Source organism: Furipterus horrens, unplaced genomic scaffold, assembly GCF_987537825.1.
Source record: "Furipterus horrens unplaced genomic scaffold, mFurHor1.1.pri manual_scaffold_8, whole genome shotgun sequence".
In the NCBI taxonomy this organism is placed as follows: Eukaryota; Metazoa; Chordata; class Mammalia; order Chiroptera; family Furipteridae; genus Furipterus; species Furipterus horrens.
The window spans coordinates 104,266,570-104,280,775 of NW_028327178.1; the positions used below are offsets into that span (position 1 = coordinate 104,266,570).

At 49.3% G+C, this 14,206-nt stretch overlaps 1 protein-coding gene across 2 annotated transcripts in view; it reads right to left on the reverse strand.

The window, feature by feature from the left end:
- ATP9A (ATPase phospholipid transporting 9A) overlaps window positions 1-14,206 on the reverse strand; it is a 101,169-nt gene that overhangs the window by 85,786 nt on the left and 1,177 nt on the right. The window contains exon 1 of one of the 2 annotated variants that reach the window (XM_090286574.1): window positions 13,404-13,461. The exons of the other annotated variant lie outside the window; for it this stretch is intronic. Coding sequence (XP_090142700.1) covers window positions 13,404-13,414 — 11 coding nt within the window. The 5' untranslated portion in view covers window positions 13,415-13,461. Of the gene's footprint in view, window positions 1-13,403; window positions 13,462-14,206 lie in introns of those variants that run through there. 2 annotated transcript variants of the gene reach the window in all.

The following is a 14,206-nucleotide window of genomic DNA, read 5'->3' on the forward strand; positions in this document are numbered from 1 at the left end:
GGGTGGCATCTGTTCTACAGAATCCTATAACGCTATTAAGAAGGGCGGGGCACGAAGAAGCTTTCTATGTATTGAAATGGAACGAACCCAGGGTATATTATTAAGTAAAAAAATATAGTTATGGTGTACTGTGTATGTAAGGTGTATCATCAACTGAATAAAAAAGAGAAAAATCTGTGTGTGTCTAGATAGATAAATACATGAATGAAAGAAAAAAAATACATGGACTTTTTTCTTTTTAATAAATGCTTTAAAATTCCTCAGACACCAAAACCATCTTTCAAGCACCCAGCATGGGCCAGGCGCTGTGGTGGGGTCCTCCATGCGAATTACTTCCCTTAATGCTCACGACAGTCCTACAGGTGGGTCCTTGCAGGTGGAGAAGCAGCACCTCGGATGGCCCTGCAGCTGGAGACGGGCAGAGCCAGCTGTGGGTCACACAATCTTGCTTAAATTCACATTCTCCACCCCTCCAGAAACTCAGCAGCTGACCCTGGCCTTGGGGAGCCACCACTTAACTCTTTTTCCTTCCCAGGCTCTGGCTCCTCCCCTGTTCCCATGGAGACCTGGGTGGCAGTGTGCCGCAGCAGGCCCCACTGCGGGTGTGGCTTTGGCACTGAAACAGCCTCAGGAAGGCCAAGGGCCACTGTAGCAACACCTGTCCCTCTGGAAACAGATAGTGGAGGCGTGGAGGGCCTGGTACAGTGACAGCTCAGGTGGGGAAGGGCGCTCAGGCACCAGAGAGCACGGCTCACCTCTTCTGCAGGGCGTTGCTACCCTGGGCTCTGCCCACGGGGCTGCCAACCTCCCCCTCTGCAGGGAAGCCAGACATTATGCTCTTGGCTCTGCTGTCTACACACAGCTTTACCATGAGAAACTGTATGTGGACTTTCCTTTATTCATTCAACAAACATTTGCTGAATGCTCACAGACCGCCAGACGTATGTTACATGACCACCAAACATGCCACCATGAGGGGTTAAGTTCACACAGTCCCCCATCAACCACAGGACCCCTCCTGTCTCCCACCCCACCCGTCTCACTCATTAATAAATAGGAAGCCCAATTTGGGGTAGACAGACTAAGCAAAGCCTATATTTTTACTTCTTTCCCTTTTTCATTTTTTTATTTTTTTAATATTTTATTTACTTATTTTCAGAGGGAGGGGAAGAGAGGAAAGAGAAGGAGAGAAACATCAATGTGTGATTGCCTCTTGTGTGCCCCAACTGGGGACCTGTCCCACAACCCAGGCATGTGCTCTGACTGGGAATCGAACCAGCGACCCTTCGGTTCGCAGGCTGGTGCTTAATCCACTGAGCCGCACCAGCCTGGGACTGCTCTTTTTAAACTTTTCCAATCTCATGGGCAGGCACTGGACATGAGCAAAATTAACATGGCAGTTGCATGCATCGCCCATATCCTGATCCTGGAATGTGGGGCGAGTCCAGGTTTCACGGGGCATAAAATGACAGAGTCCTTCCACAAAGTGCTTGAATGCTCACATGGTCCATTTAACCTGGTGACCTGAATTTCTAGCCCATGAAAAGTCTCAAAATGTAATAGAAAGTTCATGCACTAAGACATCCTCTCTAGTCTAAGTTCTGACTTATAACGGCAAACATGAACTGAAATCACGTCACTTTATAACTTGATAAAAATACAGATCGAAGGAACACACCTCAATGTTAACAGGACGGAGGGCTTTAAATAATTCTAGCTACTGCATCTTTAAGCTTCCTGTAACAGGAACCACAACTGCTTTTTAGAAACCTTTACTTTCATAATGGGAAAAATAAACCTCTAGTGCTTGGAAGCGCCGTGTAGGGCCCCAGAGCTGAGAGGGACACTCGGGCTGGGCTCCGAGTGGGTCAGGTCCCCCCTGGGCCACACCGGCCCTCTCTGGCTTGGCAGGCTCTTTGTCCAGCGAACCCTAGTCCCGCAAGCTGCCAGTGTCATCATTTGGCACAGAACAGCCCAGGGCACGTTTGTGACTACGTGAGAAAGGCTCAGCCCCAGGTAGCGCAACTGCTCAGAGACGTCAGAAGTCTCAGGGATGCAGCAGCCGTTGCTGGGAGCCCGGAAGGGCTGACACTGAGGCAGCTCCAGCCAAGTAGCAGACCTGGGGTCAGTGGAGATACGTAATGTAAACCTGCAGACAAGCTGCTTCTGTGGCCAGTTCCTGAAAGCAACAGGCGAGTGAATGAGAGAGGGGCAGGGAAAAGGGGGAGGGAGGGGAAGCAGGGGGGGGAAGACCCCCCCCCCTTTCTTTTTGTGCACAACGCTGTTCCATTGCTTCTCCTCCTTCTGGCTCCAAACCTCAGCACACACCTGCACTAAGAGCCCCCCATGGGCCCCACACACCACAGACACCGCTGATGAATCAGGAATGCAGAGTTCCTTGGGGATCTTAACGTTTGCGAATAAAACTAAGGGCACTGGAAGTAGACAGACCTGGCTGAAACGGTGGCTCTTATTCACCATTATTCACTCAACAAATATTTATGATGCATCTACTACATGCCTGTCTCTGTGCTGAGCACTGCGATGTGTAAACAAGACAGAGGAGGCCCAGCCTACGAACCAAAGAGTCGCTGGTTCGATTCCCAGTCAGGGCACATGCCTGGCTTGCGGGCCAGGACCCACCCAGCAGGGGGCGCGCGAGAAGCATCCACACGTTGATGTTTCGCTCCCTTTCTCTCTTCCCGTCTCTAAAAATAAATAGAATCTTAAAAAAAAGAAAAAAAAAAGACAGAGGAGGCCTTCCAGTCAAGATGGAGGTGTAGGTGGACACACTTCGCCACCGGGCACCACTCCTCGCACAATCGTCTTTCTGTCAATGTTCCCCACTCTTGAAGCTTCAATCCCTGTGGCTTGTGCTGCCCCCCGCTGCCCAGCTCCTATAAGAATGACCGAATGACTGTAGAAAATGATACAAATAAACAAGCCCCCCCACCCCCCAAAAAAAGGATCAGGAAGAGCACACTTATACATCGGCAAGACAGTCAACCAGAAAGTTGAGGGCAGTGATCAGTGTCGCTCCCTGGAACAATCGCACGGCGCATCTTTCTGCACCTGAGAACTCAGAAGCCGACCGAGTCCCCGGAGGGGTGACCAGGGCCGTGTGTTAAAGAGGCTGGAATGCTGTCTCAGGATCCTGTCTGTTATCTTACATTTTAAAATGTTACAGAAGGTTCGATTTGTAATGAGATGGGCTTGGTTGTTTTACAATCCTTTATTCAGAAGGGTCTGCCCCTGCGTTTAACTTCATACGGAATTATAATAAAATGGATTTTCTTTTAAAAATAAATTACAGGTAATTTTTTTTTTAAAAAAGGAAGAAGCCACATTCCTCCCGGTGGGCAAGAAGGGCGGAGCCGCGGACTCCAGGAGCCGCGGAGGCGTGGAGTCACAGTCACCCAGTCCCCGAGACGGGTGGGAAGGCGGGGTGGTGCCGGGAGGAGACCCCCGTGGAGCCAGCGGCGCCCGCAGCGGAGTGGATGGCCCTCATTTGACAGATAAAAATCAGGCGGGCTACCATGGGAACACAGCCTGGGGTTCCAGCACCTGGAAGACCGACTTCCCATTACCTAAGGCTGTAAAAACCAGTGGGGGCTGGAGCAGCAGAAGAAACTGTATTTTCGCCACTTAAAGGGCCCGCACGGGCTTAGAACGGACGCAAACCCATGGCAGCCGCTGGAAGGGCGCCAATCGCGCACAGGAAGTGGGTGAGCGGGCAAGTACCCCGCGAGCCTCCAGAAGCCAGGTAGCAGCACCGTCCCCTCTCCGAGCCCCCCACCACAGAGCCACAAAGCGGTGAGGTGCCGTAGCCCCCCTGCCCCCTGCACCCCGCCCTGGCATCTACCTTAGACTCAGCCCCACACAACTTACAGGTGCCTTTGCTGCACAGGCCATGCTACTAAGACAGGGAGTAAAAGCAGCTCTACCTCATACACAGAAACGAACACAGTGAGGCGTCCAAATTGAGGAGGCAAAGAAGTATGGCCCAAATGAAAGAAAAGAACAAAACCCCAGAAAAAGAACTAAACAAGATAGCTAACCTCTCAGATGCAGAGGTCAAAACACTGGTAGTCAGGCTGCTCAGAGAACTCATTGAGTATGGCCACAAAATAAAAGAAGAAATGAAGGATCCACTAAGTGAAATAAAGCAAAATAGCTCTGATTGGTGTGGCTCAGTGGAACCAGCTAACCAAAAGGTCACTGGTTCAACTCCAGTCAGGGCACAGGCGTGAGTTGCAGGCCTGGTCCCCGGTTGGGGGCATGCAAGAAGCACTGATGGATGTTTCTTTCTCTCTCTCTCTCCCTCCCCTTTCTCTAAAAATAAATAAATAAAACCTAAAAAATAAAAAATTTAAAAATTAAAAAATATATATATATATACAGTGAAATAATAGTGAAGGGAAGGAAGCTGGGATTCAAATCAATGATTTGGAACAAAAGGAAGAAATAACCAAGCAGAACAGAAATAAGAAACAAGAATACAAAAAAATAAATAAATAAAAAGGGAGAATTAGGAACCTCTGGGACTTTAAACATACCAACATCCGAATCATAGGGGTGCCAGAAGGAGAAGAGGAAGAGCAAGAAATTGAAAACTCATTTTAAAAAATAATGAAAGAAAACCTCCTAATTTGGCAAAGGAAATAGACATGCAAGTCCAGAAAGTACAGAGAGACCAAACAAGTTGGATCCAAAGATTACCTCACCAAAATACATCATAATTAAAGTGCCAAAGGTTAAAGATAGATCATCTTGAAAGCAGCAAGAGAAAAACAGAGTTACCTACAAAGGAGTTCCCATAAGACTGTCAGCTGATTTCTCAAAAGAAACTTTGCAGGCAAGAAGGGACTGGCAAGACGTATTCAATGTGATGAAAAGCAAGGGCCTACAACCAAGATTAACTCTATCCAGCCAAGCTATCCTTTAGAGAACGTGCTTCCCAGACAAGGTGAAGCTAAAGAAATTCATCATCACCAAGCCATTATTACATGAAATGTCAAAGGGACTTATTTAAGAAAAAAAGATCAAAACTATGAACAGTAAAATGACAACAAACTCACAACTATCAACAAATGAATCTAAAAACAAAAACAAAAACTAAGCAAACAGCCAGAACAGGAACAGAATCGTAGGTGTGGAGACCATATGGAAGGTTATCAGCTGGGGGGGGGAAGGGGGAGAAATGGGGAAATGGTGCATAACTGGTAGGTACAAAAAAGACAGGGGGGTATTAGAACAGTATAGAAAATGGAGAAGCCGAAGAACTTATATGCATGACCCACAGACATGAACTAAGGCCGGGGGGCGGGCGGCGGGGGTGTTGTTGCTGGAGGTGGGCAAAGGGGGAAAAATTGGGACAATGTAATTTCATAATCAATAAAATTTTGTTTTTGAAAAGACAAGGCAGAGGAGGGTGCTGCTTTCATGGAGCCCACGGGAAGACGCCACTGGGTGGGAGGCAGCTCCTTCAGAGGGCGGCCTGGAACGGCCTGTCTGAAGAAGAGCTGCCTGCGCTGAGACCTGGGAGATAAGCAGTCAGTGGCTTAAGAGCTGTGTGGCCCTGGGCTGGCTGGTTCCTCACTCCTCTAAGCATCAGCTTCCTGGGAGACGGACAGAGTGTGGGACTAGGTGTTGAGGCCCAAAACAATCTGCGTAAACCGCCCACGGCGGTGGTACCGGCCAGGTGGGACATGCGCTCTTACCTGTTTACTCACTCCCGGGTTCTCTGATTTACCTGAGCACCACTGTCATGCCTCGTATGAGAGCTTCTAATTGCCTTTACTCTGGGGAGCACGAAAATGAGGAGAGAAGATGGGGAGGATGGTGAAGGTCTCCAGTTTTAAATTTTATTTGCACTTTTACCAAGACTGTATAAATGTCAAAACGTATTCAGGGTCCAAGGATTTCCTTTTACAGGGCAAGGACAGGCATTTTAGAGATAACCTGTCCTTTCTCCCCATTCGCAAGAACGTGTCTCATACAGAGAGAGGGTGAGAAAGAAAATAGAGATCAATATGTAACTCTGCACACAGACACCATGTTTCTGAGGAATGGATAGTTACTGGGATAATTTGAAGTTTCTAGAATTTTTCCCCTGGGCAAAAACCCTCTGCTCCAAATGGATGGGGTGGAAAACCTCCCACAAGAAAAGGCATTGAGGCGGGATGCAAGATACAATTTGCTGCCTAAGTTCAAATTAAAATGAGAGCCTTTCCATTCACCCTGCAGAGCAGAGGGTGAGTGTTTTAGGTTACTGGACCGGGATGGGGGTGGGGGTGGGGGAGTGATCGGCTCCTGTGCACGTGACTTTGCAGCACGCTGCGAGAAAGCTCTCGAGACTGGACTGCCTGAAGAAAACTGCTGAAGAACCCATCAACATGAGTTTAAAATAAAAGTTTATTAATAATACCAAGAGGCACCACACCTGCCAACAGAGCCACACATGAGATGGTTCTTCTGTATTAATTTCCTGGGGCAGCCATAATAAAATAGCACAGACTACGGGGCTTAAACAGCAGGCACTTATTTTCTCACTGCTCTGCAAGTCCAAGATGGGGGTGCCGGTAGGTTTGGTTTTTTCCTGAGGCCTCGCCCATTGGCTTGCAGGTCTCACTGTGTCCTCAAGATGGTCTTTCCTCTCGTGCTCGGCGTCTCTCTGTCTGCCTGGGTTCCCTCTTATAAGGAGGCCAGTAAGACTGAATCAGGGCTCACTCTCACTTCATCTTTTCTTCAAAGGCTCTCTCTCCAAGGACAGTCACATTCTGAGGTGCTAGGGTCAGCGGTGCTACATAGGACTTTGGGGAGGGGGCACAGGTGGGATGACACGTCCCAATTGTCCTCTTCCAACAGCTCCAGGCTTCCTAAGTTATTAAATCAGAAGGCTGACCTCACAGCTAAGAACAATAATCCCAACATGAATGTCTTGTCCAACGGGTTTTTCTTTTCCCTTTTTTTTTTTTTTAAGACAGGACAGTCACCTTATAAAGACAATAAAGGACAGCCACTCAGTACACATTCATTCCATTAGTCCAGAGGTTTCTAACAGGTGCAATTTTGCCCACTCTCACTTCCCATTCCTCACCCCCCAATGTCCCTCTTCCCTACTCAGGGGACAGTTGGCAATGTCTGGAGACATCTGCGGTTGTCACAACTGGAGGGAGGGTGTTACTGGCATCCAGTGGGTGGTGCTGAACATTATACAATGGATAGGACAGCCCCACAACAGAGAACAATCAAACCCCAACATCAACAGCGCCAAGGCTGAGATCCCCCGCGGTCTGATCGGGCCAGGTCTGACTTCACCTGCATCACAGCAGAAGGCGGGAGACCCTGCCAGGCCCAGTACCAGCAGGAGGGCACTCACTGCTCACTCTGCATGCTGCTTCTCTCTTGGGGGGGGGGGGAGTCAGCCAACAGACTCGTCCCTGGCATTCAACAAATGCCACAGAGACCTACCTGGGAGGAAGCAACAGCATCCGCCCCTGTGAGACCTCTCCCAACTGCACTGTCCCCTAATCCCCTCAAACTGTTTAGATGATGCTAGAAACAGCATTAAGATCCCCAATCAACATGGTAAGCTGGCCACTGTTTAAAAATCATGTTTTTTCAGAAAACTCGGCAAAATAAAAAATTTTTAATCTATTAGCACTACAATATTATATTTTTAGAGACAGCACCATTTTCGGAAAAGACCGCCCCTTCCTAAATGCTGGGCCCATCTATAAACCTCATGAGCTATTGCTGACCTCCTACTTTTCTTCAAGTTGATACTTGTTTTTTACATAAGTGTATCTTTTTTTTTAATGGGGGGGTGGAGGAAGGGAGAGAAGGATAGGGAGGGAGAGACATCGATTTGTTATTCCACATATTTATGCATCTTTGGTTGATTCCCGTATGTGCCCTGACCAGGGCATATCTGCATGATGCTCTAACCAACTGACCTACCTACCCTACCAGGGGCTTTACTTAAATGTATCTTCAGAGGAAACTTCCTATCAGTACCAAAAAAGAAAACAAGTATCGCTTGGGAGAAACAGAAGGAACCATTAAAACAATTGCTAACCTTTCAACGCCCCGCCCCGGCCCTGAGCCACCTACAGTGACCTTTGGCAAGGTTCCTGCAGCCCAACCTTTGAATACTTGCCTCAGCCCTCCCGCTCACACACAGGGAAGAAAGGAGGCCGAGCTTAAAAAGCGGACCGACCTAACTCGGGGCAAGAGTCGTCCACACAAAAACCTCACAACTAGCTTTTTTCTTTCCAAACGGAGCCCAAGTTCACTCTGTCATGAGTGAAGCCGGAGAAAACCCCTGTGCCCATTTCCAAAGGTGGCTGTAAAATGACGAAATGACTTTCATCATCTGCGTTTGCGTAAAGACAGTAAAGAACGTCTCTGCAAAGTGACAGACACAAGTCCGGGCTGACAGCTCTGGGGGCGGCGGGGAGGGTCTGAGCGAAAACAGGAAAAGAGAGGAAAATGGATGGGCACGCACAACAGTGTGTGGTTGTGGTGGGAGGGCCGTGGGCGCAGGTGGAAGAGGGTATGGGGTGGGGGGGTGGTAATGGAAAACACGCAAGAAATAATAATATAAAAATTAAATTAAAAAAAAAGTCCATAGATGGATTTGTTCAGTGCCTTGCCCCGCGCTTCCGGCTTGTCCTGTCTGAGCACATGCGCGTGGCTGAGGTTCAAGTCAAAGGACCGTGGCTGGCCCCGTTCCTTGGGGACTGGCACGCAGGGCCACTGCTCACTGGCCGTCCTCCGGGAGATCCCAGCAAGCTTGGCTCCTGGACCCGCCACGCTCTACCTGCAGCGTCCCCACCGGGGTTTGTAATTCCACATCCCGTGTGACAGGCGGCGCGGGGCAGGGCCCGTGGCTGGGACTCTGTAGCAGGAAACGATGGCACAAGTGCAGCTGGGCCGGCTGGCAGGGGCGGGGGGTGGGGGTGGGGACGCGCAGAGGGCACTTCCGATGGGCCACTGCCAAGGCCCGCCCTGGCTGTTCTCAGCCAAGGGAGCAAAGAGCTGTTCATGCAACCGTGCCTCCACCTCGGACAGGAGAAGGGCTGGGGTGTCTGCGTTTCACCCGCAAACAAGACGCCCCCACAGGCTCCTCCCAAACACACCTCTATCCGCTGTATACCTACGCTACCTGCACTGTGTCAATGGAGAGACAATGAAGAAAGTCACACCTGTACACAGGCGACCCTCATCGTTTGGGGCTTCAGGGTGTGAGCATTCATTCACCTTCTGCCTCAAAGGCGTCAGCTCCAAATCAGCGCCCACCCACCCTCAAGGTCACGGAGCACTCCCATCACCCCCCACACACTCCCAGCGGAGGTCGCCCAAGGTGGCGCTCTGCCTTCCGTCACGGCTCTCATGTCGCACGAAGTGTCCTTTCTACTGTCTACTGAGTGCCATGTTTTCCTCGTTTTCATGCTTTTTGTGAGCGATTTCACGGCGTAATGGCCCCCAGCACAGTGCCGCCTAGTGCTCCCAAGACTAAGCAGCCAGCCCCGACCCATGTGGGTCGGTGGGCTGGGCGTCATCACGCAAAGCAGAGGGTCGCCGGTTCGATTCCTGGTCGGGGCTCATGACTGGGTTATGGGCTCGGCTCCCAGGCAGGCAATCTGTTTCTCTCTCACATTAAATGTTCCTCTCCATTTTTCTCCCTCCTTTCTCCTCCCCCTAAAATAAGTAAATAATATATATATTTTTAAAGCAGCTGTAATGGGCCTCATAAAGAAAATGTGTGTGTGTGTGTGTGTGTGTGTGCGTTTGATATGCTTCCTTCCAGCGTGAGTGTGGTGCTGTGAGTTTTGAGTGAGTTCACTGTTAATGAATTGACCATACACATCAAATACAGTAGCTTTAAACAGAGTTATACCTAAAACAAGGTTCCTTATTATTCGGGTGACAGAAGTGCTGAGCAGAGGCCCGCAGGCACCTCACCCAGCTCCTTCCCTAGGAGCAATAGTTCCCTATCGGCTAATTCGCAGGTGGCAGGGGCTTCACTGAATGTAACTCCTGTGACCGATGAGGGTCAACTGTGCTCCACGCCTAACACGACCTTCATCATATCCAAAGAGAAAGGGCAACGTAGCCCCACAAATTAAAAGAGTTAACGACTTCAATAAAAAGTTCAGACTTTTAAATTAAATATGCACATCTGCATGAAGAACTCCTTACACTGGCTTATGTTTCTGAGTTCCTGTCAACAGTGACATTCAGACCAGAATCCTGCTCCTGGCCTGGCGTCCGGGGACGGCTGCAAAGGCGCACACAGCCCGCACGGCCCTGTCACTAGAAACTCATCATCCCAGGTCTGTGGCAGCTTCGACCAGAGTCAGGTACCCTGGGGGCCATTTTCCAGCCAGAGTTCTTACTCAACTACAACTTCTACAAAGATCTAGAACAGTGGTTCTCAACCTGTGGGTTGCGACCCCTTTGGGGGTCGAACGACCCTTTCACAAGGGTCGCCTAAGACCATCGGAAAACACATATATAATTACATATTGCTTTTGTGATTCATCACTATACTTCAGTTATGTTCAATTTGTAACAATGAAAATACATCCTGTGTATCAGATATTTACATTACGATTCATAACAGTAGCAAAATTACAGTTATAAAGTAGCAACAAAAATAATTTTAGGGTTGGGGGTCCCCACAACATGAGGAACTGTATTAAAGGGTCATGGCATTAGGAAGGTTGAGAACCACTGGTCTAGAAGGAAGAGGAGATGTCCTCCAATGCAAGAGTTCACATGAGGCCCAGCCCTACCCTTCAGACTGGGAGAGAAACTGTCTGATGTTCTCCAAGGGCTCATACATTACCGCAGAGGAAACTGGCGACAGGAGAAAGGACAGTGGCCCGGAGTCATACAAGCAGTAAAAGGGCAAAGCTGCTAGTTCACCTAAGTCTGTGTGACCCTGGAATCCAAATCCTTAACCCCAAAGCACGAGCCAGCATCCGCTGCTGGGTCTTTAAAATTGTGATTTACAATACTCTTATCTTTATTCTCACTGCAGCCTTCAATATTCATTGTTACTGGGAGAAAAAGGAAACAAACAGGCTGAGGAAAACGGCCCTGAAGATACACCTCCAGCTGCCAGCCCAGGCTGCTCTGACAAACCCTCCCGGCTTCTCACCCGAGTTCTTATTAGTTTCTGCCATGCAGCCTTGGCCCTGAATAATGGCTTCATCTTTCTCGGCCTCAGTTTCCTTACCAGGGAAACAGGATTAAAAAAAAAAAACAACCCGATGTCAAAGGGCCATTCTGCAGCATGAAAAAACACTAGTTCAGAGCAAAACCCTATAGATGCTAAATAAACATCTGTGCTCCACTTCCATGGTCAGAGTATGAGTCGCACAGCACATCAGTTTAAATTCTGCACCGTTGAGCCCTGGCTGGTGGCTCAGTGAATGAAGCACTGGCCTGTGAACCACAAGGTCACTGGTTCGGTTCCTGGTCAGGGCACATGCCTGGGTTGCAGGCCAGGTCCACGCAGGCAACTGCGCATCAATGTTTCTCACATCGATGTCTCTCTCCCCCTCTTCTTCCCTCCCTTCCCCTAGAACTAAATAAAATCTTTAAAAAATAAAAAAATTCCACACCCTCGAGCCTTGAGATGCCCCTGCTGCACCCACCAGTCAGGTCACTCCCAGTAACCCAGGAGGGCTGGGAAGCCTCCTGGGAGAATCTGTTCCCCAGGCGTACAGGACACACCCCTTCGCATTAGCTGCCCCTTCCCACTGTAACAAATTACCGCAAGTTAATTACTGTAATCCTCTGACAGCTATGGGAGTCAGGAGTCCAGAGTGGTTTTGTGGGGCTCAAAGTCAAGGTGCTGGCAGGACCAGTTCCTTCCTTGACTTTTCTGGACGCCCCCTGTGCTCCTGCACTCAGGGCCCCGCCCCCATCTCCAAGCCAGCAGCCTGGGGGACCTTCCAGTCTCTCTCCAGCTCCAACTCACTCTCCTGCCTCTTCAAGGATACTGGGCCCACCCGAATCATCCAGGATAGTTCCCCCTTTCAATATCAACTTCACATTTGGGAAGCCCCTTACGCCATGTAAGGTAACATATTCACAGGTCACATGTGGACATTTGGGAGGCGGGGGCATTATTCTGCCCACCTCACCAGTAAGTACGAAGGTGTACTGAGTGCTTAGTGTTCTAAACTGTACACAAATTGAGTCTCAAAACAACCCCATAAGGCATATGTAATTATCATTCTGACTTTACAGATGAAAAATCGGAGACCCAGAGAGGTTTAAATAATTTTCCCAAGTCACACAGCTACTAAGAAGCAGAGACTGGACTTGAACCTAGCTCCTCAACTCCCAAACCCATGCTTTCACCAACCTATCTCTGGTGTTTCCCCAAGAAGAAGGGAACTCCACTCAGCCAGAAGCAAAGCACATGATGTCAGAAAAGGTTTCCAGAAACATGGGGCAAATGTTTCCTCGCTAAACCACGGCAACAATGTTCTCAACAGCAGGATGCGGAACCTGCTCAAAAGGAAAGGAACCCTGGGTTACACAGGACTCCTTCAGCAAATAAACTTCACCTCTTGGCAACATGACACAATTAACACCGAGGGACACTGTCTCCTTGGACTTGTGGCATGTACGGTTTTGGATTTTTAACCACACACACACACCCTGCCCCCCCAAACAGCCTACAGTTTAGAGCCATTAGTGGAAATGAGCTGACTTGGGTTCAAACCCAAGCCCCTCACAATGACTGTCTCTGAGATGTCCACCAAATTATTTAACACACTGTATCTTGGTTTTCTTGTCTATAAAATGGGGAAATTTAATCCCCAAAAACTCACAGAGCTCTTGTGAGGATGAAAACAGGACCATTTAATCTCAAATGCTGGGCCGAGAGCCTGACCCATCACATTAGTTTCTTCCTCCTTTAACTCACCCCCCCCCCGTTATATTTCAGGAAGCCTGGCTGTCACTGTTCCCAAGTATTTCCATACCCCAAGATTCCCACCTTGACTCAGCTACTTCAAAAACTGTTGATTAAATACAAGAACATATCCGCAAATGCGTGGCTCTCTAACACATGACTTGAACCTGAATCCATGTCATTTTTAGGAAATAAATTAATTTCAGTGACAAATTCTGAAGGGAGTGTGATCCTCCATTCCAATACCAAACAGGAATCTTTTTCTTTTTTTTTTTTTTTTTTAGCTGTCTGAACCACTGTCTCTCTAGACTCCCATATTAACAGTATACACCTCCTTCCTGGTAACTACCACTGTTAAGTAATTCTTTGCATTTTCTCTCATGCACTGAATCCAAGGTTCTCAACTGTGACTGCAATGAAAATCATCTGGGAGCTTTGAAAAAAATTAAACAGTGATAGATACCTAGGTCCCATCCCCGAATCTTATTTCAAAGGTCCAACACGGGGCAGGGATGGCAGTTGCTTAAGCTCCCCAGGTGGTTCCAATACACAGGCAGGGTCAGGACATCAGCACCTGTTGGACAGGTCTCGTTTAGTTTATCTTTGGATCACCTGGCAGGGACCCTGCACACGGTACACATTTCATAATGGTTTGCAGCATGAATTAATAACTAACCTTCTCAGTCCATGGATCGCATAAAGTAATTACAGTATTTACCCAGGGCGTCTATTACACACGCAGGCCCTATCCCAGGCACAGAGCGCGCGTCATCGTTCTTTAGCCTGGAGTGGTCAGGACTAAAACACAGAACAGTGAAGGAAGGGGTGGCGCGCGGTGCGTCTTTGGGTCACACCATCCTAAATTTAACCTCCCTTTGCAGCGGCCTTCCCAGCAGTCAGTCCCTAACCTCGCTCAGCTGTTTCCTCCCTAGTCACATCAGTGGGGCCGCACGGGAAGACTCAAGGAAGGCAGGGACAAAGACCCCACAAGATGGCAGCTGGCATCATTCCTTTCCCCACCCCCCCCCCCCACGCACACCTGATGAAGCCGCCCCGGGCGTTCACCTGCCCCAGCCCCTGCACCGAGCAACTGACGCCGCAATTAGGCGCGGCCACAGGGAAGTGGCAGATAGGACGGGATGCCACGGGGAAGGGCGGTCGGAGGCCGCAGCCCCGCCCAGCTGCTGTTCTCGGCCTACGGGGACCTGGGCCTCACCTGCGCGGCCTGGGGGGGTGGCGGGTGCACATTTCCAGGCCCCACCCCCA